Source organism: Lentinus tigrinus (assembly GCF_003813185.1).
Source record: "Lentinus tigrinus ALCF2SS1-7 unplaced genomic scaffold L226scaffold_3, whole genome shotgun sequence".
In the NCBI taxonomy this organism is placed as follows: Eukaryota; Fungi; Basidiomycota; class Agaricomycetes; order Polyporales; family Polyporaceae; genus Lentinus; species Lentinus tigrinus.
The window spans coordinates 276383-302029 of NW_027137912.1; the positions used below are offsets into that span (position 1 = coordinate 276383).

A 25647-nucleotide genomic window follows, 5' to 3' on the forward strand; every position below is an offset into this window, starting at 1 on the left:
GCATGTCACGTGGACACGGCCCTTTGACGCCCATAAATGGGTTGGGCGCTCCGCGTCACGCGTCATGGCGGAGTCCCTCATCGTGTATGTAACTTCCCATAGGCATGCAACGGCTCCGGGTATCGGAAATTAGGTGGATGTATATAGAGCATAATGTACACATGTCCTGAAGGTCCGTAAAGCCCGAAAGTCTATTTGGCCGTCACAAGCTTCATGAACGCAGGAAGGTAAGCCTCGCATATCGAAGAGAAGTAGAATTCATGCTCCGAATTGTGTGCTTGCACAAGGTTGTGGGCAATCTCGTGAGCGAGAGTGAAGTACCTATGCATCGTCATTAGAGGCTTGCTCTTTCCGCGACAAGTGACGACCGACTTACCAGGAAGTGTAAGCGTTCAAGAGCTGGCCTGACTTGACCTCCGCATCATCTATAGCCGAAACGTCAGCTCGCCGATCCTTTAGGCAATAGTCGTGATACTTACGCCACTGTTCGAAGTATCGTAAGTTCAGGAACAGACTAGCGTTCCTATTGAACGCAATCAGGTCCCCAGCCCGATCGTAGAAGATGTGCAGGCTTGTCGGAGGCAGGGTATAGACTTCTTGCAATGGGCGGATGGTATATATGAAACGCGCAAGTGACTCGCTCTTCGTCTGCATCAAGTTCCGAACGTCCGGAACATCTGAAAGCAAGTCAGTACATCATTTGATTAAGACCCATCGAATCTTGTAATCACCTTTGGCAACGAAGACCTTGATGCCGCCCATCTCCCCGACAAGGGTCATGTCGGTCGGGTGCCCAGAGACATCACAATAGCCTTCGTTCAGTGACTCCTTGACCATTTGCATGTGCTGCCTGTTTTGAAGGGTCTCCCCTCTTTCCTCCTTACATGCCCTGATAGCGAGGTCGATGTTCGAAGCTAATAGTTGAGGTCAGGGATAATAAAAATGGTGTAAAGGCACGATCGACTGACATATCATATTCCTAGGCGTTGCATGGGGATTTGGTGTGCGTGGGCGATCAGGGACAGGGGGAGGAAGTAAGGGTGCTTGGCCTGCCGAACTCGACTCCGTCTGGTCCTTTGGTGGAAGTGCCGGTGCATCACGCGGTCCAGATATCGTTGAAGCATCGTCACCTCTACGTTTGCCCTTAAGAAAATCGAAGGATTGCCGGATGGTGCTCAGAGGACGAGGCCCCTGCTTCGATAATCTGTCGACAGCACCGGGAGTCTCATGCTCAATGAGTGCATCCTTGACCGTCTTACCGTCAGGCTTCGGTGGAGGAGGCGAGACTAGGGTGTCTGCTGAAGAGGTAGCCGTGGACTGGGTGAGAAGGACAGCCTTAGCGCGGGCAGCCTCTTCGGCGGCCAGACGGTCTGCCTTCTGCTGTCGTAGAATCCGGTCGACTAGGTTCAGGTGAGCGACATGGGTCAACTTGATCATGGGCAGCCCACGCACCGTTGTAGCCTCTCCTCCGCAACGCACGTAAATCAGTCGACAGGATTGTCATGAATAACAACGCATCATTGACTTTCGGAGAGTTGAACAGGAGCCGACACATTGACGTCGACACCCTGGCAGATATATGATGAGCATTCCCTCATAGATGGAAAGGGGAATACTTACTCATACATGTCAACTTGATCGTTGCCAGCTAGCCACAGCTCGATGGGACCACGATTCAGTCTCCTTGCGACCGCAGATGCATCTTGACTCTTCGACGCGCGCTTATCGCCGAACAGCAGCGTCTTGGTAACCGTTAACTTGCCAAACGTCTTCACGATGAAGTTCTTCTCCTCATTTAGCCAGGAGTAAGACACTCGGGTCTTCGTGTGAGTATGCTCGTGCAGGAACAGCGGGAGACGTTCCAGGATGAGAGCTCGAGTTTCAGCCGCCTTGCGTGAGCCAATGACCTCGCTGCTGGGATGGTGGTCTTCTCGGACCATCGTGCTCAGGCGCTTACAGCCCAGCTCCAGGTAGAACTCTGCAGAATCGACAGTCAGCAGGAGCCATCAGCACATGACGATCATAGAAGGTCACCTTCGAGCAGGTCTTCCTGTTCAGCAGTGAAGATCACATCACCGAACAACTGGTAGGCATTGGTGTCATCGGCGATGACAACCTTGTCCGGCGTGAGCAGGTCGTACTGGTACTCCCAATCCTCTTCCTCGAAGTCGCCCGCAAGGTCATTCGGTTGCTTCTTGCTTGTCGTCCCTTTGTTCTTCCTCACCCGTCGAGAGCCGAGGAGTACCGCAGACCGCTTCAGGCGGGCTATGGTGCCGGAGGAAATAAGGCGCCTGTTAACCGCGATGTTGCGCAACTCCGTCAGATAGCTATACACGATGATCAGCTTCAGTCTTCTCGATTGCGTTCGGAACCGGTCACGCACTTGTCGCGACCTTCAGCGAGCTCGTAGAACTGCCGAGGGTTGTCAAGAAGGATCTTGGCAATCTCCTCCACCGATGGCTCGTGTTTGACACCGCATGCACTTAGGAAGGTATTCGCGGTTGTGCCGAAGTCAACAAAAGTGAAGAGCTTTGAATGGAACTGCGCCTGCGAGTCACCCTTGAAATAGCACTGCGACGGGGCGATGTGGCGGAAAGCCCCATTCGCGCTCTTTACGGGTATGATAGGTGTCTGTGACAATGCCCTGAATTCGGTTGGCGAGAACGCTGAGAGTAGATGAGTTGTTGTGGGATTTACAAACGCAACGGCATAACCTACCAGTCACGCGACTGGCAAGGGTCGTAAACCATTGCCTCGCGACATCTTCGGTGGGCGGCGGGGTTGACTTGAGCAGGTTTACCAGTCGCGGCCCTGGCGGATGCTCTTGAACCTTCAAGTGAATGAGCGCCTCTCCTCTGAGTGACGGATCGACAACCATGAATCCCAAGGCGGCCCACTCTGGCGTAGAGAATACCTACAGCAAGGAACAGCGTGAGCGCAAGACCTACACATATAAATCAGGATTCGCACCTCATGGGGTCTTGCCAAGCAACGGCTCCCGCCTTTGACAGCGGGAATGAACGCAACGTTAGAGAATGCATCCGGGTCGTAGTCGGCATATCGGGTCGCATAGTTATCGAAGAAATACTTCCGTGCGGCATTGCGTGTAGCCTCGTCGTTACTAGCCATCAGGCCTACCAGCTCGGCTAGTGGTGGGTATCGACGCAGACCGAGGTTGAAGAGGAACTTCGCTGAAAGGACGGTCGACCAGTGAGGATCAGATTCTCTGCCAGGGGAAGGGGGACTCATTGGCGGAACTCATTACCTTCGTCGGAGTTGCTTCTCCATTTCGGATGGGTTCCCCAATCGATGACAGGCAGCTTCAGTTCTCTGAACACGTCCAGTGGCTCGTACAGCTCGGATGCTCTATACCGAGGAGGCTTGCCATTCTCTGGCAACTTCTCGTCCTCACGCCGCTCTCGGGGGAACGCCGAGGTCATCCTCAACCTTTCAACCTCAACAGGTGCCAAGGTCGACTGCACCGCAACCAAGTACTTGATCAGCTCGGCGATAGTCCAATCTCCCGTCTTGATCATCCTGCTCAAGTCGTGAGCGAGAGTGTCACTTCAATGAACATAAGTTTGCTTACCTGTCGAAGACAATCTGCAAGTCGACATGCTTCCTCACTCCAACAGACTGCAGGAACTTCTCCATCGGACCCTTCACAGCGGCACCAGACGGAAGCGTGACCACAGGTAAGTCGTGGAAGATATGCGCATTCTGGAAGTATGCCTCATCTGGCTTCTTCAGGCCTGCGGATGTTGGTATGCATACATGCTCCTTCAGGATTGAAGCGATTTCTTCTTGGCGACTCTTGGGAAGGGACTGGCTGGCCCGAGCTAGCACATTGAGCACACGTTCGGCCCACTGGGGGGACAGATGCAGGTCGTGCTCGGCGTCGTGAGGGGCCGGAGGGTTAGCGATATGGCGCAACCACTCTACGATGCTCAATTCGCGCCATCCGAATGCGGCCATGAGCGACGAGGGGTCGAAGTGGCGAGAGACGACCACAGGGAGCAAGTGAGGAGGAAGGGGACCATCCGTCGGAATTAGAGCACCTGAACTCCTGCTGTTCAGGAAACTCTCGACGACGGACAGCGGAACAATCTGTGCGTTCTTGTCGCCTTTCTCCTCGATAGAAAGCACCGCCGCGCCCAAGAGCTGCGTGCGAACGTAGTCGAGGTTTGCGTGGCTCCCCTGGGTATACATGTCGATCCACCACTTGAAGCAAGCGATCATCTCCGTCTCAGATAGCGGACGGTTACGTAGTTCTTGCAACACGTCCATGAACGTGATCTCCTTGATCATACCGCGTGTACGAAGGGTATCGACCATCGTTTTCGCTTGTTTCAAGACCTCTTCCGGGACAACTGGAAGGTCCTGCACGAAGCCGGAAAAGGCAGGATCGGGGTAGCGAACCTCCGACGCGTCCCGCACGCCGGAAGTGGAAATGAGGGGGAATGGTGACTTGACACTTGAGAACAGGGAGGTGCTGACAGCACAAGCAAAGAACGCATCCTCCAGTGCCGCAGACACGACAGCAGAAGGCGTGGAGGGATGGAAGGTGAAGAACTTCAACGCGTGGATGGCCCGATTCCGTAGAGAGGCTTGGACTTCAGGATTTATAGCTGAGTCGGGACCACTTGCGCGTGCCGCCGTGACCGCATCGTTCCACAGCACCCGCACGTTCTCCATCTCAATCTCGTAGGCTGCCCGGGCAAGGAAGCCACCCACATACAGTAGTTCCTTGTTCCATACTAGAGCCAATCAGATTCGTCCACCATCATGATATAGGACAACATACCTGCAACATTGCGATCCCTGCATGAACAATCACATCAATGACCGGCGCGGAATAGAGACAATCTACGACTCACACCAGGTCGATGGACTCTCTCTCTACTGTTGGTATGAAGCGAGCTGCCATATGACCGCCCAAACCGGTGGTTTGGCCAGTTGCATGACCCTTGGAAGCAGTCTCAAAGACGATTCATGGAAACAGACGAACTCACTCACAATGAAGACCTTTGCCTGGCCAGTCCTATTAACAGAGAGGAACATCACTTCCACGTTTCGTTGCATCCCGTAAACACCACGCACCCTTCAATATCTGCACGCAATCCTTGGAACACGCTCCCTGTTGACCTCCCTTGCTTCTCGTCTTCACTCTTGCTCGCGTCGTACTCGTTCTTCCCAGTCTAGTTATGTCTATGAGCTATAGAGTAGCCCAACATGTGCACTCATCACTCACATAAATCAGCTCATATTTCATCCTCGTAGGCGGATTCTTCTTGGTTGACCTATTGAGCTCCGCAATCATCTTCTTGTCCAACTTCACAGAAACATCGGCTGCGAATATTGATAACACCACATTGCTAGCGATAATTGTCTTCGGGTCAACTTGCGGCACGGGTGACGGGGCAGGTGCAGGCGTATGAGTCCGGGACGGCGCCCCAGCCGAGCCGGTAAGTGATGAGAAGAGTGACGAGAAGAAGCCACCGCCTCCTGCAGCTGGCTTCGGCGGTTCTTTCTTGAGCTGTGGCTTCTCGGTGCCGGCCATGTATACCCACTGCATCACTTCCGCCTTGATAGAAAGGGCTGTTGGCAATCGTCAGGTCAGGCTCTTTCCATACAGGAACTGTAATCGCGTACGAGTCGCCTGTATGCCGGTGACTTGCATCGTGCTAAGCGGACTGGACGCCTTGAGACCTCTGGGCAAGCTCAGCGCTTTCGGAACGCCAGGTGCTTTAGTCAAACGAGACAGCCGCTTGTCATCCAAGAAAACGCTAACGTCGAGAAGGTGTCTCATGAACGTGATAGAAGAGGCTAGGAACCGCGTGAAGTCGAATGGCTGGGGTATTGGTGTGGGCTCACGCAGCTCCATCTGGAACGTGGTCCAGGGATCGTCGTTTGCGTCCTTGCGGGCACCTCTACGAGCGAAGAGCTGGCTATGCATCAAAATACGCACCCACAACTCGGCTCGTGGGGCTCACCTGGTCTTTCTTGTCTTTCCAATAGAAGTTCATCCACTGGCCTGAGTTGTTGTGGTGAACCCTTGCGCGCTACGGAAAGCAATGGTCTACTTACCGCCGGAGAATACCCATGGTTCCTCAGTCACGGAGAATAAGCTATAGAAACCTGGAAGACTTGTTCAGTCTCTGGGGTCGCTTGAAGGCAGGCGTATATACTGACCGACACCGAATGCGCCGATCTTCTCTTCGTCTGGATTGCCCTCCGCTATATTATGCAAATTAGCAAACAATAAGGGAAACCAACCTTAGAGAGACGGACCTATCTTCTTCAAGCGACTCCAATCCTCATCTCGAAACTCGATGCCGTTATTCTTGAAGGTCCACTGATGCACCACCGCAGTCTTCAGATCGGGCAGGGTGTTCCCCTCCTCCGAGGTAGCTTCGCTCTCTCCGTCCCCATCTCTCTTAGCGTTCTTGCGCTGAATGTATTCCTTGGTTTCGAAGTGAATTTCAACAGCAGTCGCGCTTGCGTCATCCGAGTTCTGCAAGAGCTCGCGGAACACTGCCGGGCGGCCACGTTCATATCGGATTGACTTAGAGCGAAGGGGCAGCACACGGACCTGTGAACTCGCCAGAATACCGAGCAAGAACCTTGTCGATGAGGGCGCGCTGGTTCACCTCCACAGACTCGTCGTAACCGGACTCCCACTATGGAAAAGCCACAGGATATCAGCTTCCAGAGTATACACCCGTGATCGACAAGACGTACGAGTGCATCCCGTGCACTAGCCATGGCGCGCGTTCAGATGTGCGTGCGTTGTCTGTCAATCTTTGTCCTCCCTGAGGCTTGCGTAGATGCTGGACGGTTCAAAGCGGATATAATGCAAGCCAAGTACCACTAGTATTTGAGGGATCCGTTGGCAAGCGTTTGGAGAGGGAGTGAAGAACCTCGCAAGCAGTTTATGCCAAATTGTGAAACGGGTCGTGAAGCAAGAGAGGCGTAGAAAGATGGGTAAAGCAGAGTCCGGAGTAACAGTAGGTGGAACACCGGAGCTGCGTGAGGCGTGGCTTACGATGACATTGACACGGGCGCGTCTATGTACGCGTCGCGTCGCGCAGATCGCGCGCGTAAGCGCTTCGCACTTCCGCCCTCCCTCCACGCTCACATTCCGGCAGCAATACTGAACTCAATCCTGCGCGTAACAGCGCGCAATCTTGCGCTGCATATACGCGTGCGCGATCATTCAACAATGACTGCGGCTCCTCTCTTCACTCTCTGTGTCACCTCTGGAAAGTTTGGTCCACGTGTGGGAAGCCTCAACCTAGATCGCGAGGATGGGACCCCAGTCATCCGCACGCCTACGCCCGCTCTGCTCACAGCGACTTCGCGCGGAGTCGTTCCCCACTTCTCGAGAGATAGCGTCCAGATAACCGGCGCGATACAGCATATACAGCTTCCATTCGAGTCATTGTAAGATTTCCGCCGTATCCAATTCCCCTCTTCGCAAGCATTCCCTGACAGGTAGTTCCGCAGCCTCGATAGGAACCCTCCTGTACTAACCCTCGTTGGCGGTGCGCGTCCTCTCCACCAATTTCTAGGCTACGAGACCGACAAGCATGTCTTAACTTTGACACTGCGCGATCCCTCCGATGGTCGAAAGATGCCACCCAATGGAAACGACTTCATGTCTGCACATTGCACCAGGGGCGTCCGCAAGGTTCGTGTGATTGGTCCGCCAGACACATACCAACGTGCTGATATTGCTCCTAGGTCAATCTGCCCACGTGGAAGACCTACGTACAGAAGTGCAAGCCAGACCTTGTGGTGGCTCTGTCAGATACACCCTTCACACCACCGCCTCACTCCCAAAAACGCATGACGAAGAGCATAGAACGTTCAATATCCTGGCTCGCCGACTTCCTCAGGGTCCTCGATGATCCGTCCGCGAGTTGCCCACGAAACGTCCTCGTCCACCTTGCTGGTGGCGCCGAACCACATGCTCGCGGGGAGTTTGCAGATCGTCTCACCGAACCGATCGAGCAGAAGGACGCGGTCGGATTGTCACCATTCAACACCCTTGATGATGGTGTAGCGGGATACGTCTTCGATCTCCTACCGCTCCACACTACTCTCGCAGCTGAAGCTTGCCGACCCATCGAACCATCCTCGCCGGTAGACGAGCTGCTCAAAGTGAGCGACAGCCAGCGGTCTTCGCCAGATTCTTCCATCCGGTTAGCAGAGCTACTGCAAGCGTCGCTGGACCCTTTGCCCGTGCACAAGCCGCGTTTCGTTAACTCTCCAGTATCCCCGCACGAGATCCTCAGACTAGTTAGAGAGGTCGGCATCGACCTTGTTGATGGGTTTTGGGCCCAGCGAGCTGCTGACATCGGGGTGGCATTGGACTTCCGCTTCCCAGTCCCGGCAGAATCGAGCATTACATCTGCGGATTGCCCTGCGCCGAGGACACGGAAGGACGGCAAAATGGACCTAGGACATAATCTCTTCGACTCCATGTATCGGCACGATCATTCCAGGTTGGCTTCAAGCTTCTCCGACGGACATTCAGCAGGACAGTCTCACTCCAACGATCTACCGGTTTGCCCCTGCGGTGCATGCTCCCCGCGATCCCCCGCCTCTCGACTGCTGCACAGCTCCGTGGATATCCAGTCGTGGCAGGATTCGCAGCGACCATTACCCCCGTCCGCACTCCAGCCGCCATTCGTCCGCTCATACGTCCATCACCTTCTCCACACGCATGAGATGTGTTCACACACTCTTCTCGCCATGCACAACCTGACGGTGTTGTCTGCCTTCCTGGAGGGTATCCGGAAGGTGCTCGGACGGGAGTTTCCGAAGGACGAGCTTGAGAAGGAGATTGTCCGGTTCGAGCAGAAGTACGACGAGGACATGGTTCTCTGGGACGAGGCAGCAACCATGTGGTTAGATGTCGAGCATGCGAGAGGCAAGGGTAGGCTTGCAAGGGAGAGGGGGAAACAGACAGCGTCCACGATGGGAACCGCGGCGTAGTTGTGACGAATGGTTAGTGTGCTTGTAGGTTGAACGGAGCTATCAGAGTATGCAGCAGTGCATATGCGACTCGAGACGGGACGCGCGCGTTCGGACGCGAGGTGCCGGAGGGCGCGCGCGCGTAATCGAAGCTTACCCCTGGGCGTCTCGACTGTGCGGGTTTCCCACGGGACCTGGGGCCGAAAGGAGAGACGCCTGATGAACGTCAGCTTGCACCGACTCGCTCTCCCGCTCCAGCCAACGCATGCTCTACCACAAGCCCTAACTTATTGGCCATGTCCAAGTTCACCCCTACGCCTGCGGAAGTCGCCCTCATCAACCAGATATTTGCCCAGGCAGACACCCAGAAGCTCGGTGTTATAACGGGCGAGGCCGCAGTCAACATATTCAGCGGCTCGAAGCTCTCTCCGACGGTACTCGCGGAAATATGGAACATTGCAGACGAGGACAACAACGGGGTTCTGACGCGTAAAGGTGTTGGCATTGCGATTCGCTTGCTGGGGCACGCGCAGCGTGGTGAGAAGGTTTCGGAGGCCTTGGTGACCCAACGTGAGCAGTCTGCGTCTCTATCAGTACGACGCGTTTGCCCATGGTTGCGCCCTACAGCTGGACCAATTCCCAACATTGAGGGTCTCCCGCCTGTCTCTGTCCCCTCGAGTATGGGCATTCCCCGAGCGAAGTCGCCGTCTGGCCTTCCTCCCCTCACCCCCGCCGACAAGACGAAATTCCTGAAGCTCTTCCTGGGATGTCATCCGACCAATGGCATTCTGAGCGGTTCGTTTCATATATTCAGTTCATTACCATGCCTGCTCATCTGTCTTTCAGGTGACAAGGCGCGAGATGTGTTCGTGAAGTCCAAGTTGCCGGTTGACAAGCTTTCGGCTATCTGGTGTGTTTTCACTGGACGCATGGCGTGAATTTGCTAAATCTCGCTCCCAGGGCACTCGCCGATACGAAGAACCGCGGAGTTTTGGACGCCACGGATTTTACGATCGCGATGTACCTCATCCAGGCATCGATGTCAGGCCAGTTGCAGACGATCCCTTCAACACTTCCGCCTTCCGTCTATGAGCAGGCGTCGAATGGGATTGTACCACAAGCAACAGGCGGTAGTGGTCATATGAGCCCTTCACTTACAGGCGGCTTCCCTGGCCACGTCGTGCAGCCCCAGTATACCGGCCAAGCGCTCTCCCAATTGCAGTCCCAGATGACTGGTCAAGGCCTGTCGTCAATACAACCGCAGATGACTGGGCAGCTCAGGTCGACACCTAGCGCACCCCCGCTGCCTGCACGTTCCGCTCTCTCTAGTTCAGGCGTTGTTTCATCTCCTGCATTCCCGTTCGTCCAGCAACAGACCACTGGCGCTCAGTGGGACGTCACTCCGCAGGAGAAAGCAAGTTCTGATCGCATATTCGATAGCCTGGACGCACAGAAGAGGGGTTATATTGAAGGCGATATCGCTGTTCCGTTCATGTTGCAGTCGAAGCTGCCGGAGGATGTGCTCGCTCAAGTCTGGTGAGACGCGAGGTCGTGTGAGGGCTTGACGCAAATATCTAACGCATTTGCAGGGACCTCTCGGACTTGAACAACGACGGTCGTCTGACTCGCGACGGATTCGCCGTCGCAATGCACTTGATACAGGGGAAGTTGGCGGGCAGAGAGATCCCCGCTTCTCTCCCTGCCTCTCTGATACCTCCGTCAATGCGTGGCTCTGTCGGTGCTTCGCAGCCACCTGCGCAACCCGCTGTCCCAGAGGCTATTAAGGACCTTCTGTGGGACGACTCTCCTCCTGCATCAGCTACTGTCCCGACGCATGCTCAGTCGATCCTGCAGCCTCAATCCACTGGTATTTCCACGATGTCTGGCGGGGCTCGACCGACTCCCACGATGTCTCCCCCTCCGCGTGCTGTACCTCCAGCTGTGTCCGATCCATTCTCGAACAGTCCATTTGGCATCAGCATCGCACGTACGTTTCTTTTTGTAACCAATAGCGTATGCAACATTTTTGACAATACTCTCCAGCGGCTCCCCACAAGGACCTGTTGGGCGACGACGACGAACCGCACGCTGCTTCACCCCCTCTCCAGGACCAGTCTGCTGAGATTGGTAATGTCAAGAACCAGCTAAACTCTACGAACCGGTCGCTCGAGGCTGCCAAGGCTGAGCGAGAGAACGTAGAGCGTCAACTCACCGAACAAGCGGCGCTGTTGTCGAGCCTGCAGACACAGTTGTCATCTGCAAAGGCGGCTTATGATACTGAGACTAAGTTGCTCGGTACGCTGAAGGATCGCTTCGCAGGACAGAGCGCGGAGATCCAGAAGACGCGCGAGGATTTGATCCATGCCGAGAGCGATCTGAGCGCGGCGAAGGTCGAGAAAGCCGAGGTGGAGGGTGCATTTTTGCGTGACAAGGAGGAAGTCCGCGACCTCCATCGCAAGATGCACGAAGTCGGTGCTCAGATTGAGGCCACCAAGGCTGAGCTCGAGAAGCTGAAGAAGGAGGCAAAACAGCAGAAGGGTCTTCTCGCCATTGCTAAGAAGCAGTTGGCTACGAGGGAGACGGAGAAAGCCAAGGTCGACAAGGAGATGGAGGAGGCTAAGGCAGAGCTGCAGGAGATCACAAAGGAACGTGAAGCTGCCGAGGTTGAGCTCAGCAAGGAGGAAGCTCCCACTACCCTCACGAACGGACACGTCTCACCCAGTCCCATTTCTGACTCCAGCGTCGTGTTCGCCGCCGCCCAGCCTTTGCCAGCGTCGATTCCCACCTCACCCGATGTCTCTCCACCTGCATCTATCATTAGCAAGAGTACTAACCCCTTCGAGCGGTTGGCCATGTCCGGTAGCCCACGTCCAGAGTCGCCATTCCTTCCTTTCGCCGCGACTTCCGCGCTGCCAACTCCCCCGGTCGCATCCGCCGCCCAGGAGGCTGCTCCGGAGGATCCCTTTGGTTTCAATGAGGCTTTCAGCGCTCCGGAAGAACCCAAGGTCGAAGCTCCTGAGCCGGAGACGCCCAAACCTGCTCATGCCATACCTGCGCCCCTCTCCATCGGGTCGCCCAAGGCTCAGTCAATTATCTCCCCTGCAGAGACTGACTTATTCACGACCCCTCCGACCACTGCGACTGGGTCGGAACACGTGATTACGCCGCCGCGGGCCACTCAGTTCCCAGCTTTGGTCAACGTTGTCAGTGAGGACAGAGCACCCACTCCTACCAGCGCTCCTCCTACTGCTACCCCTCAGAATCCCCAAGCGCACGAAGAGGACACGGATCTCACGCATGAGCTTAAGGAGATCGAGGAATCTGACAGCGAATCCGATAGCAGTGACGATGACGAGCCGCTTACTGCAGTGAAGGCCAAGCTGACCGACCACGCAGAGGCAAAGACCAACGGCACGGCACCTGCGGAGGCTCCTGGCACATCCACCTTTGACGATTCGTTCGGCGTCACCAGCACAAAGACAGAGGAGCCATCTAAGGAGGCTGGCCAACCCGCCCCCATTGTATCTTCGCCCACGAGCACCGCGAACGACGTCTCCACAATGTTTGAGACCCCCGCTGTAGGGAAGGAGGCCCCACCAGCTGCTAGTATACCTGCAACTGTGGAGGCTCCGAAGCCGAACGACTCTGCTATGGCTCCTTCTGCGGGTGTCAGCGAGTTCGATCAGGCCTTGGGGAAGATCGCCAACCAGGACACCAGTGCCCCTCCCTCCGGCTTCACAGACTTCGGTTTCGACTCCGCGTTTGATGATAATTTCGACTTCGCGGCTGCGTCTGCGGCGCAGCCCACGCAACCAGCGGTGGATGCATCTCCCTCGACGTCGGCCTTCCCGCCTGCTCCTACCGCCGCGACAACGAAGGCCACGAGCTTCGATGATGTGTTCGGCACGAGCGCTCTGCCTAACGCTGCTTCTGCCGTTTCTCCCCCGGTTCAGGCAGCTGCAGTCCCCTCGTTCCCACCTGTATCGGCTCCTGTCCAATCTCCTCCCCAACCTCAGCATCAGTTGTCTTTCGATGACGCCTTCGGTGCTGGTCCGAGCCGCCCGGCGCAGAACTTGGCTGCGAGCACCTCGACCACGACCAATGGTACCGTGAGCGGATTCTCCTTCGACGATGCTTTCGGTGGCAACGATGAGGCTTTGGCCTTGGATAACTCCTTTACCAGCCAGTCGTCGACGCAGTACCAGCCCCCTCCGGGCCCGCCTCCTACCAAGGCGGCTCAGCAGCCCTTCCCAGCTTCGTCTCCGGCAGCGTCGCCTCGAGGCTCGAGCTCGACTCAAGGAGGACGTCCGTCGTCTCCCACCAATCGTCACGCGTCCCCGCCGCCTCGTCATGCCTCTCCGCCCCCGCGTCATTCGTCGCCGACGCCAAGGCCTCGTCCATCGACGAGTGAGTCCAAAGAGAAGGCTGCTGCTACTAGACACAACAGGCTGAGTGTACGTTGCATCCTTCGCCCCCCTTGATTGAGTTGGATGCTGACTGACGCGTGGCTCGACAGATCCGCTTGCCTTTTGGTCGGAAGAAAAAGCACCATGATGCACCGCCGGTGCCAGCGCTCGCGCAACAGCAGATCGTCGAGGACCCGACGCCCGCAGTCGAAGACGATGTCGAGGCGGTGAAAACGCTCTGCGGCATGGGCTTCAGCCGGACGCAAGCAGTGAGCGCGCTCGAGGAACACGGGTACGACGTCCAAAGGGCCCTCAATAGCTTACTAGGTCTGTCCGCATCCTTGTTCTAGGAACGTCATCCGAGGGATGTCCGTGCTGACTTAAGTGTTCCAGGTTCACAATAATTGCTTCAGATTGCAGTACTTTGATATTTTCCCCTCTATCACCTTCATGGCTGTGAATGATTTCTCGCATATACTATCCCAAGGGCACCCTGTACTCGTCGCTCGTTCTCCCTGCTCCCACCCACCCTCGTTTGCGATTGGATACCGTTACGAGCTTCTCGTTATTCTCCCTCCCTCAGACTTGTCTTTTCGATGTCCAAACTAAGTAATCGCTATGCGTACACACCAATGGAATCGGACGCTCCCTCCTTGTCGCGCTGACCTCGTGTTCCGTGGGCGTCGCTTGAACGTGGTGGTTCGCGCGGCACTTCGTGCTGCTTCTTTAACTCCGTCTGCCACCAATACAACGACAGTACGTACACGCCAACTCCTACCTGTCAATACTAGCTTGTTCTCGCGATACCATGACTTACTTGGCTGTGCGCTGCTCACAGCCGGATGCAGTTGTGGCTCTCGACAGCCTCGCTGACTCCGACGAGAAGAGCATTCTGCAGGTCGTATACAAGCCTTCGCTGCATCCGATGGCGACGGGACGGACCTTCACCAGGCAAGGCGGAGGTCGTGGGTGCCGGTGAATAGGAAAGCAGCCACCAGGCATGGCCACTCAGGAGTGCATTGTTATGGGCAGCGCCGGGGGAGCGTCCCCGCGCCGTCCTGGGAGGCAAAGAGCACACAACGGCCGTCGATGCGATTGTTTCCCAATCAGCCCACGCTTGGACACAGACTAAGGCACGCTGTATAAAATCTCCCGTGTCCGCCCGTCGAGGTCGCCGCCTTCACAGCCCGCGTCGACTGGCACCTGTCCGCGCACCGCGACGGTGAGCTGCATATAGCGACCGCGACTTCGACCGCGACCTCCACCACTCCGCTGCCACACGCACCCTGCACGCGCGCGATCCCGTACCTTCTCGCCTCGCCTCGCCACGAATGACGAATAGCTTCGACATCGTTGTAGTCGGCTGTGGTGAGTCCCAGCTCCGGCTGCGTTGTGTGTCGGCTAGGCGTTCTGACGCGTTGGGCAGGTGGGGGCCCAAGTGAGGACAACCTATCGAGGTGAGCCCCTGACTCTGCTGCCACTGCAACCCCCCGCGGCTCATTATTGCAGCTACTTGCTCAAGGCCGCCGATGCGACTTGGGAGGACGGTATTGTCGCGCTGGAAGCAGGTATGTTCTTGTCCTATTTGCCCAACGCCCTCGTCTCGATCATGCGACGTCCGTCGTTACAGGCTCAGGTATCGGTGCTCTTACAAGGTTGCTTGAACTGCACCCTGATGTGTTCGCATCCGAGTCTTCCGAGCCTCAAGCCGACGTACAAATAACCACCGCTGCGGACGTCTACTCCCGCATACGGTGCGTCGTTCGCCAAGTGCCATCCGCTTGTCATGTTCATCCCCATATTCCCAGATGTTATCTCGTCACGCATGCTCATCTAGACCATGTCAATGGTTTGGTCCTGTCCGCGGGGTCGGTTCAGGGGCCCGCCAAACTGGTCCACGGTGCCAAGAGAACGCTGGAGGGCGTAGCATCCATATTTTCTGGCGAAATATGGCCCAAACTAGCAAGTTGGGAAGATGCAGAGGTACCGGGAAGCAGTCTTCTCCTGTCATCGTGCGTCCATTCGCTTCGCAAATTGCACCAGCTGCTGTTGACAATTGAAGCAGTTTACCGTCCGAGGATGCGTACACTTCCGTAGCACGCGACATCTCCGTCCGAATGGTGCCCATCAGCCACGGACAGAACGACGGAGTCCCGTACCCATGCACCGCATTCTTCGTCCGCAACGACCCGTCAAATCGCGAATTCCTCTTCTTCGGAGACGTCGAACCTGACAGCGTCTCTTCAGAACCCAAGAACCTGGAGATCTGGCGCGCTGCAGCCCCAAAGATACCCGAGACGCTCTCAGCCATATTCATCGAATGCTCGTGGCCTTCTGGACGCGCGGATGACATCCTCTACGGTCACCTTAGCCCCGAACATCTCGCCCAGGAACTGACCGCATTGGCGCTCGAGGTTGTAAGTTCGCGGCAGCGGTCGCGATCCCAAGGACACTCTAACGGGGCTCGCAAGAAGAAGCGGCGGAATGCCGAATCACTTCCTAGCCTGCGTGGTGCACTGGATGGCCTTCGTGTCTACATCATCCACTGCAAAGACGATATACAAAAGGCATATGACAAACCTATACATGAGGTTATTGCGGGTCAAGTCCGGGAGCTGGTGGAGGCGAAGGGACTGGGAGCAGAGATTATTGCTGTCGAACAAGGCATGCATATCAGTGCGTCGTCAATCCTTCCAGACTGTACGCGAGACCCCTGACGCTCCTTGCCAGCTATCTAATCGACCGTACATTGGATCACAGACCATTCGACATGCACTGTATCATAGAAACATGACATTATCACCGCACCTGTAGCCATAGACAACTCTCGTCAGCTGTATCAATAGCCTTCCCTTACCACTTTCAGTATCTTTGACGTGGCAGGCGGATCTGTTCCATCCATAACAATACTATTATTGCGCTCGTAAGGGGTCGTAGCGAGGTATATATGAGTGTACAGGAAAGCAGAAGCAGAACGAACAACCGGTGTGCACACGTCGTGGAGGGCTATAGCTATATGGACTTGAAAGTAGGCATATGAGCAGTCTATTAACCACAACGATGAACGAAAGCCAATACAATCCACGCAACGCAACCTCGGCATCAAGCCGCACACGCGCCATCCGCACCTCATGATGTCGAGGACGCGTACAGCTTGACGACGCCGTCCGCCCCTGCGCTTGCCATGATGGGCAGCGACGGGTGGAACTCGACATCGAGCACGCCTTCGCGTGCTTTTTCTCGGTGACTTGTGTTCTCCTGGATACACGCCCTCGAGCCGAGGATGTCCCAGAAGCGCACCGAGCAGTCGTGGCTGCCAGATACGAGTGCAAAGCCAGCAGCATCGATCGACAGCGACGTGACTGCGTCGAGGTGCGCGAGCATCGAGTGAGTGCATTGCCCTGTGCGACCAGTGAGACCCACATCCTCCTTAAATCGCTCAGGACTCAAAAGGAGACTCACCGGTCACGATGTCGAAGATGCGTATATGCTTGTCCTCATGTCCGGTGATCAACAACGGCATGGTAGGATGCGACACAATGCTGTTCGCCTGCGCGGATATAGAGTCGTCTGCTCCCTTTCATTAATACAACTTGCACTTTCACCGTCAGCCACAGCCACTTACCACCCTCAACCGGATCAACTTGGAACTTCGACAGCTCCTTTCCACTCTCAATGTCGAAGATCTTGATCACAGCGTTCTGGTATGCCACAGCGACCTTTTTCAAGTCGGTCTTGATCGCCTCGACAGCGGTAGCGCCGGGCAGGTCACCCTCCGGGCTCAAGTCGGATGCGGTTTCCAAACCGTCATATGACCACGAGAGTTTGAGGGATCCGCCGCCTGAGGGCCCTGAAACATCCCAGACTTTGACCAATCCCTCAGCACCACAGCTGATGAGCGTGCTCTCGTCGCGCGCCAGCGCCAAGTCCCACACCGCGTCCGTGTGGCCGATTAGCTCGCCCCGTGCCCGCGTAGAGTCGTACGGCGCGTACGTCGTGTGCGATGGGGCAGGCAGCGCCCAAATGCGGATAGAGGAGTCCATCGATGCGGAGTACAGGAGACCCTTCGAGGGCGAGTGGACCAAGCGAGTGATCGCTGCCGAGTGCCCGCGGAGCGTGAGCTGGGGTTCGACTTCGGTAGTCGGGCGTGATCTGCAATTGAACTCAGTCTCCTGAAGGCCAGGATATACTTGATGCGGAGGACAACGCACGCGGAGGACGCGAGACTGGCAACGTCAACACGCCAGATCTTGACTGTACTGTCGTCTCCAGCACTTGCGAGACATAGCTCCGTCGGGTGGAATGCGAGTGCTCGAACAGCGTCCAAGTGACTAGAGAATAAGTTAGCTTTGTCGGGATACCAAGAGAGTGCCCTGGCAGTAGGTCACGAAACTGACTTCCGGAGTGTCCTCTTCGCTTTCCACACCTTCGTGCCCTCGCCCTCGCTCATGACACTTGCATCGTCGTCGTCAACCTCGGCATCCTCGTCCTTGCCGTCCTCATCATCTTCCCTCGCACGCCTCTCCCATGCCCCTACGCCGCTTATGGAGTTGTTGAGCTGGTGGCGAGCTTGCTCGGAAGCTTCCTGTGATAACCGGAACCTCTCCTTCCAATCCGCTGCATCGTCAGAAAGCGGTTGCTCCGGCTCGTCCCTGTCCTTTCCCTCACCGGGGAAGACTTGCTGCGAGCTTTGAGACTGTGACGGTGGAGCTTGTTGCCCTTGATTGGCTTGCTGCCCCAGCACGCCGGGGCCTGCAAGACCAGGGCGATCCAAGGGGTTCGTCTGCGGAGCAGCAGGAGCGGTCGATGGACCGGACATCAAACCCATGCCGTTGAGCATAGAGAAGTCCTTGCCTACTTCTGGCATAGCTTTCCGCGGCCGCCCATTGAAGGCCGCTTGCTCAAACTGGGGGACATTTGGCAATTGAAGGGGAAGGTTGGAGTTGGCGAGGAGCGGGCGGTTCGGGAGGGGGTTCATTGCTTGTTGAGACGTGAGATAGGAAACTTCCTGAAGACACCTGCACGGGCATCACTGGAGTGTACGGGAGGAGAGAGAAATGGTACATACTGCTTCAAGAAATCCCTACTTCGCGTCCTACTCTTGGGGTCGCGACCAGGGGGAGGCTTACCCAGTGCGCCTACCGTAGCAACATTGGGATTCACACCCGACCAAGCCGTTCCACTAATCCATGTTTGCGTACGACTTGGAGGACCCCCAGAAGCAGCACCATTAGGCACTGACCCGGTCGACATGCGATCGGGGGGCAGCGGCGAGTCTGTTGTCCGTACATGAGGGGAACCCGCAGGTCGCACGACCGTGACACGTACCTTCGCTACGCGGGGAGCTGGTGCTGCTCGCATCGTCTTTTTGGGACGCGAGAGCACCCTGAGACTGAAGAGTCGCAAGCTTGGCTGGGGGGACGGACTGCGCGGACGGTTGTGCCAGCTGCTTGGAGCTGCGACGCGACACGTCAACGTCGCCCACGCGTATGCAACATAATGAACGCGTACCGTTCGACACGAAGGGCGTACTCCAACATCTTGATGCGACGCATCAAGTCCAGCTTTACATTGTCGAAGGAACGGCGTTCGCCCTCAAGGAGAGCAATGCGTGCCTTCAAGGTTGCCGCGCACAATGAGTAACACGTCCTCGACGACGCCCTACCATAGCATACAACGAGGGTACTCACCCGCATCTCGGCCCTCTCAATCTCCCACTCATTCCTGTCGCGTTCATACCGCCGCCATTCCGTCTGCAAGAAGTGAAGGACGCTGGAGAGCGTGTAGTCTTGGCCGCTCTGCGGGGGAAGAGGTATCTCGGAAGGTTGTGGGCCTTGCTGCTGGGGAGCCTGGGGTTGCTGCTGTTGGCCTGGAGGCGGCTTGTTGGGACCGGCGAGCGAGCCCAACATGGGGAGCTGGATGGTGTTGTACGGGACAGAGTTTTGTTGAGGGTGAGGTTTCGAGTTGATTCGCAGCGCCGCGCCGTTGATCATCGTATGTGCCCTGTTTGGCCCAAACAACGGGAACGCGCTCTGCCACTTCCCGTCGTCGCTGCCGTCGAGTTCGTCGTGTCTGCCGCACTCAGCGTTGTCACCAGTAGCACACGGTAAGCCGTCCGAACAGAGTACAAGAGTAATAATGCTATTCCGTCTGCTCCGATTCCTTTGCCTCGTTGTTTGAAGCTTTTGAACATTTACGTAAATGTCTATGACCCTAAATCCGCCAGCATCCCGTTATATAGATCGTAGGTAAATAGGGAGAGCTGCATGCATGCACAGAAATAAAGTACGAAGGACGGCAAACCAACAAGAGTAGACCAAAGTTATGTACTACGAAGCAAACTGTACTGTAGATCCTCATATACCATCCAAACTCCACTAGCACAACAATATATGTGTCCTGGGAGAATTCATGCCATCGTCTGGAGCAGTATGACAGACACCGGGACAAATGGGTCAAGTCGTGTCTGACGCAATAAGTTCGTAAGGGGGTGGAGGAGTGTCTGACCGAAGGTCGTCATCAACGTCGTCAGGTAGACGAACAGTGGTGGGGTCAGTAGGCTGAGTATGGGCCTCCACACCAGACCCAGTAGAGGATCGTTGCGGCGGGGTCGGTCGACTACTCCTCCTAGACGGCGTTGGCGCGGCCCCTGGTTGAGGTGATGGTGATGGCGTAGTCCGAATAGGCGAGACCGCAGGAGCGGTCGGTGCAGCAGGTAGATCCTTACCAGCAAGCTTCTGCCGAATAAGGTGCATAGCTACTGCGAAGTCGTCATGCGTTAAGCGGCCGTCGTGCTCGGAATCGGCCATATCCCTGTGGCACGCAAGTCAGTTGCTATGATCACGGGAATAGAGCAAAGCACACATACCAAATGGTAGCCATCACGTCGTTAGGTAGCTTCGCACGAGCAAAGAAGGGGACGGCGACATCAGACAAGAGATATCCCTGTCTGTTGCTATCGAGCTGCTCGAAGTATCTGTCGTATCGCGCTCTATCCTCAGGCTTGATGTTCCATTGAGCGACTGTTGTCGCTTGAGACGGGATGTAACCCATCGGGCCTGGTAAAGGCGACATCGGGAATGGTGTAGATGCACTTGTAAGCAGAGGCGAAGCAGGAGGAAGCATTCCAAGCGATGGAAGAAGTGGTGTGCTCCTAGAGGAGCGCAAGCCTGATACTGTGCTGGTAGGCCGTGTCCCGTCTTCACTTGCAGACAGATGGTGACTGGAGGAATGCCTAGATATTCCGCCGGGAACTTGCAACCGTTGAGACGCATCGGGAATGATCCCGGTGTAGGCGTCGTCGTCATCTTCGGCAGTTGGTGTGGGCAACAAGCCCGGAGGGAGCGCGTTTGGTAGATGATGTCCCTCCTTCCTAATTTTCACGAGGTGCATGGCCACTGCGAACTCCTCGCGCGTCAAGTATCCTTTGTGACCGATGTCGACCATGTCCCTGAGAAGAGGCGCCTGAGTCACAAAGCATCGTGTACACAAGTGGAAGGGGGATTCACCATATTCGACCAGTCGCACTTGTAGAGAGACCAGACTGGTGGATGTATGAGCGGACCGCTTCGCCTTTAACGCGGCCCTTGTTTCGCGGGTCAAGAGACGAGAAGACATGATTTGCCTGGACCTTTGTAGCGGGAGATATGTCCCATCCGGGACTGGACGGTTGCGGAGGAATCCTGCTGGCAATAGGATGCGAGGGATGTCGCGGCGGAGGCGGCGGGCCCGCAAATGGCGATGTCGGATGAGGTATTCTCGAAAGGTGTAATGGTGGCGCTGGTAATGTATGCTGTGGAAGAGTATGATAGGACGGTGAAGGTGATGGACTGGGCGATTGTTGTGCTGCTGCCTCGAACAGACTTTGCGGGAGCGAACTCGGCACCGTAGTGAGCCTTCCAGTCATAAGAGCCTGTATGAGGTACATGGCTATTGTGAAATCCGTAACATCGAGGAAGCCGCGACGGTGAGTGTCGGCCAAAGCCCTTCAAGGAACCCATCAATCATCCCCCGTGCATGTGAGTGACAAGCTGGCTTACCATATGTCCGATAGGGTGTTCCACGGCAGTCGTGACTTCATGAAGACTTCCCTTGCTTCCTGACCTGGACCCAACTCAGTCATGAACTCTGATATTCTTGAGATAAACCACTTGCCTCCTAGAATCCCATTTTGAGCTCCCGAGCCCTTGAATATTTTCCTGAATTTTGCTCGGTCATGCGAAGTCAACGGCGGAAAGGCACTGAACGGAACACCGGACGAAGGACCAGCGACAGGCTCGCTCGGTACCGGGGAGATGTTCTCGAGGACAGCGAGGGGTCCGGCTGCACACCATGAGCGGCGCACGACGAGTCTCGGTCACAGACACTTACCACTGGTAACCAGTTCTTCTGCCACGACTAACCCCTCCTGTGCGTGCCCGATCAAGCGCAATGCGACGCCAACACCTTGTCTGTCCAGCAACCCGTCCTTGCTGTCCACGCTTGCTATCTCCCATATCCTAGCGAGTGCATCGGGAGGAAGATTCGACGCACTGAAAATGCGTGTGGCTGTCTGCGGGTTGACCTTCCCCGTGCGTTCCGGATCTCCCGTCGTGAAAACCCAGTCGATAAGGCGAGCCTCCTCGGATGATGGCCTGTATTCCGCCACAGCAGTCAATGCCTGAATCTGTTTACGCTTTCCTCAGTCTTGCAGAACACCTGTCACTGGAAAGGCGAGCGCACCAGTCGTTCAGTCTTCATACGCTCCTCCTCCTCCTGCTGGACGGCCAGGCGTTCGAGATCGTCGTACATCTTGATGCATTCCGTCAGTTGCTCATGGGCACCCAGCAATGCCGCCAGCAGTTGCTCTTGTGTTGTCTCGCTAGCTGTGTACGCAGCCCGACGAGACCTTTCGGCCTCCGTCGTCGCCCATGGTATTTGGGAGCCAATGAGGTCGATAGAAGCGCGAGCCCGTTCAAGCAGTTCCTACATCCGTTCATCGGCTCCCAACACAACGTAACTGGTATCAAAACAAGACGCTACCTTGGTGACCTCGTTCTTCAACTCTTGAGGCTTGGCGTAGACCAGGACCTCGTGCAACAACTCTGCGTTCCCGCGTCCGACCTTGCACGCGTTGAATAACCGCTGAACGTCATCCTCCGGAGATATCACAGCACTTTGTATCGGGGCTGATGGTTGCGGCGTGGGGGCCAGGTATGGCTGAGAATAGGCAGAAGACTGGAGCTGGAGCTGAGGGCCGTCTGGAGGTAAAAGAATCATGTAGAGGATGTGGTCGGTTGTCGGAAACGGATATCTGATATCACCGCAACTTACAGCTGTAATGGTTGTTGTAAGGTGCCCACGTTCCTTGCGGCACCCCCGCTTGGGCCGGGCTGTACAGATTGGCCCGGCATGGTGCTGTGTATCGGCGCCGAAGAGGCATTCTGCAGAGGCAGATGATCACACAGGCCGCGCTGGTCGTCGTCGACGTCGACGAGGTGGCTCTGCTGCAGACACTCCCACCATCCTGCACCGCTGCGCAGTACCTGGGTGCCTCTCCGGCGCGCAATGTAGTGCTTCAACTTCAAAGCCGCGGAAAGCGGACGCAAAACGGGCCAATTCCGCCGGCTAGAATCTGTGGTAGTCTCACGGCTGGCTTGCACGCCTCTTGTCAGCTGCTCACATGTCTGAATGCTGCCCAAGGCCGTCGAGACTAGGGGCGAGGGGCGTAGCAGACAACCCCGCCGCACATGCGGCCGGATGTGATTGAGATGTTGTGGGTACTTAGACTCTGACTACGGCAACAGAAAGACGATAGACGGCGGCCTCGTGGTGGGGCGTGGCCTGGCGGAGAGACAAGGGAGTTCACACCGCGAGCGTCTGCTCTAGCGGGCGTACTTTTTCCATCAACGACCATCTCGCATTGTCCCTCTCTCTGCTTCTCCTCTCCTCGCCATTATTTCCATCTAACGAGTCATCTTCACGAACGGCTGTATCATCCTCACTAATACCTAAGGTTGCGTTTCCGTCATGACCAGCTCTTCCTCCACCCCCGACATCGCCTCTCAAGTCGCAACCCTATCCCTCTCCTCGCAGCCCTCCCAGCAACGTCTTCACGACACTTACGACTTTGAAGGCAACGTCGCCGGTAATGGCAGAAACCCATACTCGTACGCTACATCCCCTCCTATCCCCGCCCAGTCGCAGTACAACCCTCTCGGCATGAACCCATCTCCGCTCAAGAACAAGGCCTCCCGTGCGGCCTTGCCTTCCGTATGTCTATGACCACAAAGTACTCGCATTGAGTCGCAGAACTCATATCTATATACCCAATACAGCAATGGCTCGATAGTACGGGTATGCCTGACGGTCGCTCTCTGTCGCCCCCCAACAATTCGGATCTGTCCTCATCCGGGGGATCTCCCCCCTTGGGTCACATGCACGCGCCGCCAATGACCCCTGGTACGCCTGCTGGTGACGACGAGATCATACCCACTGCTATCGTCATCAAGAATATCCCGTTCAACGTCAAGCGCGAGACTCTCCTTGACATTATCGTGAGCGGCCGCCTCGCTTCTCCTGCGGATCAGGACGGGTTATTGAACTGATCTAAACAGGCATCGCTCTCTATCCCGACACCGTACGCTTTCAATTACCACCTTGACCAGTCGGGCCAGTTCCGCGGCCTTGCCTTCGCCAACTTCCGCCAGGCCGCGGACGCGGATGCCGTCGTCGCTGCATTGAACGGCTTCGATGTACAAGGTCGCAAGCTACGGGTTGAGTACAAGAAGGTGCTGCAAGCTGGCGAGAAGGAGCGCATTGAGCGAGAAAAGGCCATCCGACGTATGCGGTCTATGCAGCTGGAGAAAGAGCAGCAAGCGATGCAGCAGCAGCAATCGGGGTATGATGAATTTGGGCCTGTTTTGTCGACTCCCTTCACTCCGCAGCGCTCCTTCTCAGCATCCAACGTGTATCAGAGCTCGCAGTACTCCCCGCCGCAGATGCCTCCTTTGCCGACTTCCCAGTCTTTTAACGTCTCCTCGGTCTCCTCGCCGCCGCTGCCCTCAGTGTCGCCCGGTGCTGGCATGAAGTCGCCGTCAAACGAGCTTGACCTCAACGACCCCTCGACGCTCGAGATTTACTCTCGCATCCTCCTCTTCAAAGATGACCATATGCGGGATGAGCTCGCGTTCTCCCGGGCGTTGACGCCGAAGCAACGTCGGGTTGTGCACCTCGTGGCTCAGAAACTCGGCGTATACCACTACTCTGTTGGTGAGGGCGAGGAGCGATATGCCGTCGTCACTCGCATTGATCCCAACCCCGTGAGTGACATTGGGTGACTGCCGTTGGCTGCGTGACTCATTCTTTCTTCCAGGCGGGCCGACAGACGTTGACGCGCGCACCTTCGTCTTACCTGTCGCCGACGTCTCCGATGACTGCGCACTCGCTTCGTGTCAAGAAGTCCATGCCAGACATGAAGAGCCTCCAGGCTCAGGCCCCTCGTCTCCAGACCCGCTCCTCTAACGGCAACATCCGCGAGGGCTACGCGACGATTGCTTCCCCGTCTCGTCGCTCTCCTGGCTTTGCGGCGCTGTTCGGCAATAATGGAGCCTTCGGTAGCAACGGCATACCTCCTGTCCCTACCCTCCCTGCTAGCGTTTCAGGCTTGGGTAGCGGTGGTATGGATAGCCCGACGGGTGTGGTTCGTCAGCCTCGCGGGCCAGGTGTCGGCGGGTTCGAATCCCGGAGGGAGCGGCGCGAGAGTCAGACCAACCGTGGCGGGTTCGAGGCTCGCTCTCACGAGCCTCTGGAAATTTAGAAGGCACACTGCACGGTCGAACGCAGTGACTGGTGAGCCTGGGCGGTTTGTGACGTACTTTCTACATGCTACATCCAGTTCGTGACAGACTCGACACCCTCGTTCATGCTTCTGATCTCTCGCTTTCGTTACCTTCTGTTCCATCCTTCAATTCTACCCTGGCTCTCGCTCGCGGTTGCGTCGTCATCTTCGATTACGATCTCTACTCCATAGCCTCCAAGGCTTAAGTACCCTCCCGCATCCACCATTAATCTAGGCCGGCGGTCTCTGCGGTGCATGAGTGCGCGCTGGCCATCTCTTCTATACGTTCTTATGAAAGCCATTTCCCCTCGAGTTTGCTCCTTTCTTGCATGCTAGGTCTAACCCTCATCACATCATCATATATCATAGTCGTCCCGTCCCGTCCATGCGCATGCTTGATTCTCCTCCGTTTCCCCTTCCACCTGTGTCCTCCCCAGTAGCTCT

General features: G+C 56.2%; 7 protein-coding genes across 7 annotated transcripts; 4 read left to right on the forward strand and 3 right to left on the reverse strand.

The window, feature by feature from the left end:
- Positions 1-118: 118 nt before the first annotated feature.
- L226DRAFT_529987 (uncharacterized protein) lies at positions 119-7032 on the reverse strand. The gene is made up of 25 exons (XM_067679734.1): positions 6742-7032; positions 6593-6680; positions 6292-6534; positions 6193-6237; positions 6088-6138; positions 5994-6034; positions 5653-5944; positions 5252-5598; positions 5101-5198; positions 5017-5041; positions 4878-4966; positions 4805-4821; positions 3590-4757; positions 3266-3537; positions 2971-3191; positions 2719-2914; positions 2384-2666; positions 2035-2327; positions 1621-1978; positions 1453-1568; positions 969-1400; positions 732-914; positions 480-677; positions 377-425; positions 119-321 (listed from the first exon to the last, which is right to left on the reverse strand). The coding sequence occupies exons 1-25, from the start codon at positions 6763-6765 to the stop codon at positions 192-194; spliced, it is 5259 nt and encodes a 1752-aa protein (XP_067540358.1). The 5' UTR covers positions 6766-7032; the 3' UTR covers positions 119-191.
- A 190-nt stretch (positions 7033-7222) lies between these two features.
- Positions 7223-9000, forward strand: L226DRAFT_566359 (uncharacterized protein; the record flags this gene model as incomplete). Its single annotated transcript, XM_067683905.1, has 3 exons — positions 7223-7443; positions 7507-7690; positions 7744-9000. 3 exons carry the CDS (start codon positions 7223-7225, stop codon positions 8998-9000), a joined length of 1662 nt encoding a protein of 553 aa, XP_067540359.1.
- A 166-nt stretch (positions 9001-9166) lies between these two features.
- Positions 9167-13890, forward strand: L226DRAFT_181286 (uncharacterized protein). The gene is made up of 7 exons (XM_067672707.1): positions 9167-9774; positions 9826-9889; positions 9940-10515; positions 10569-10966; positions 11023-13433; positions 13496-13712; positions 13779-13890. The coding sequence occupies exons 1-7, from the start codon at positions 9276-9278 to the stop codon at positions 13787-13789; spliced, it is 4176 nt and encodes a 1391-aa protein (XP_067540360.1). The 5' UTR covers positions 9167-9275; the 3' UTR covers positions 13790-13890.
- A 344-nt stretch (positions 13891-14234) lies between these two features.
- On the forward strand, positions 14235-16270 carry L226DRAFT_529989 (cyclic-AMP phosphodiesterase). Its single transcript, XM_067679735.1, has 7 exons — positions 14235-14753; positions 14812-14842; positions 14895-14953; positions 15016-15139; positions 15194-15397; positions 15451-16061; positions 16116-16270. Exons 1-7 carry the CDS (start codon positions 14717-14719, stop codon positions 16121-16123), a joined length of 1074 nt encoding a protein of 357 aa, XP_067540361.1. The 5' UTR covers positions 14235-14716; the 3' UTR covers positions 16124-16270.
- Positions 16271-16514: 244 nt separating this feature from the next.
- Positions 16515-19378, reverse strand: L226DRAFT_542638 (WD40 repeat-like protein; the record flags this gene model as incomplete). Its single annotated transcript, XM_067682138.1, has 9 exons — positions 16515-16786; positions 16848-16955; positions 17011-17537; positions 17597-17716; positions 17783-18403; positions 18454-18661; positions 18714-18841; positions 18897-19000; positions 19076-19378. The coding sequence occupies 9 exons, from the start codon at positions 19376-19378 to the stop codon at positions 16515-16517; spliced, it is 2391 nt and encodes a 796-aa protein (XP_067540362.1).
- Positions 19379-19530: 152 nt separating this feature from the next.
- Positions 19531-22852, reverse strand: L226DRAFT_529990 (EF-hand). The gene is made up of 9 exons (XM_067679736.1): positions 22698-22852; positions 22407-22624; positions 22107-22349; positions 21756-22050; positions 21540-21707; positions 21425-21488; positions 20894-21370; positions 20254-20835; positions 19531-20198 (listed from the first exon to the last, which is right to left on the reverse strand). Exons 1-9 carry the CDS (start codon positions 22804-22806, stop codon positions 19841-19843), a joined length of 2514 nt encoding a protein of 837 aa, XP_067540363.1. The 5' UTR covers positions 22807-22852; the 3' UTR covers positions 19531-19840.
- A 175-nt stretch (positions 22853-23027) lies between these two features.
- Positions 23028-25643, forward strand: L226DRAFT_557171 (uncharacterized protein). The gene is made up of 4 exons (XM_067683159.1): positions 23028-23636; positions 23702-23920; positions 23981-24685; positions 24739-25643. Exons 1-4 carry the CDS (start codon positions 23394-23396, stop codon positions 25180-25182), a joined length of 1611 nt encoding a protein of 536 aa, XP_067540364.1. The 5' UTR covers positions 23028-23393; the 3' UTR covers positions 25183-25643.
- The last annotated feature ends 4 nt before the right edge of the window (positions 25644-25647 follow it).

Coding starts and splice junctions, on each gene's coding strand:
- L226DRAFT_557171 (XM_067683159.1), top strand. CDS start 23,394: ATGACCAGCTCTTCCTCCACCCCCGACATCGCCTCTCAAGTCGCAACC. Junction 23,637..23,701: donor CCCGTGCGGCCTTGCCTTCC/GTATGTCTATGA, acceptor TACCCAATACAG/CAATGGCTCGATAGTACGGG. Junction 23,921..23,980: donor AGACTCTCCTTGACATTATC/GTGAGCGGCCGC, acceptor TGATCTAAACAG/GCATCGCTCTCTATCCCGAC.
- L226DRAFT_529989 (XM_067679735.1), top strand. CDS start 14,717: ATGACGAATAGCTTCGACATCGTTGTAGTCGGCTGTG. Junction 14,843..14,894: donor AGTGAGGACAACCTATCGAG/GTGAGCCCCTGA, acceptor TCATTATTGCAG/CTACTTGCTCAAGGCCGCCG. Junction 15,140..15,193: donor GACGTCTACTCCCGCATACG/GTGCGTCGTTCG, acceptor CCATATTCCCAG/ATGTTATCTCGTCACGCATG.
- L226DRAFT_529987 (XM_067679734.1), bottom strand. CDS start 6,765: ATGGCTAGTGCACGGGATGCACTC. Junction 3,192..3,265: donor GAGAAGCAACTCCGACGAAG/GTAATGAGTTCC, acceptor CCGTCCTTTCAG/CGAAGTTCCTCTTCAACCTC. Junction 915..968: donor AACGCCTAGGAATATGATAT/GTCAGTCGATCG, acceptor CTCAACTATTAG/CTTCGAACATCGACCTCGCT.
- L226DRAFT_181286 (XM_067672707.1), top strand. CDS start 9,276: ATGTCCAAGTTCACCCCTACGCCTGCGGAAGTCGCCCTCATCAACCAG. Junction 9,775..9,825: donor GACCAATGGCATTCTGAGCG/GTTCGTTTCATA, acceptor TCTGTCTTTCAG/GTGACAAGGCGCGAGATGTG. Junction 10,516..10,568: donor GATGTGCTCGCTCAAGTCTG/GTGAGACGCGAG, acceptor ACGCATTTGCAG/GGACCTCTCGGACTTGAACA.
- L226DRAFT_529990 (XM_067679736.1), bottom strand. CDS start 22,806: ATGCCTCTTCGGCGCCGATACACAGCACCATGCCGGGCCAATCTGTAC. Junction 21,708..21,755: donor AGAAGAACTGGTTACCAGTG/GTAAGTGTCTGT, acceptor CATGGTGTGCAG/CCGGACCCCTCGCTGTCCTC. Junction 20,199..20,253: donor GACGTGATGGCTACCATTTG/GTATGTGTGCTT, acceptor TGCGTGCCACAG/GGATATGGCCGATTCCGAGC.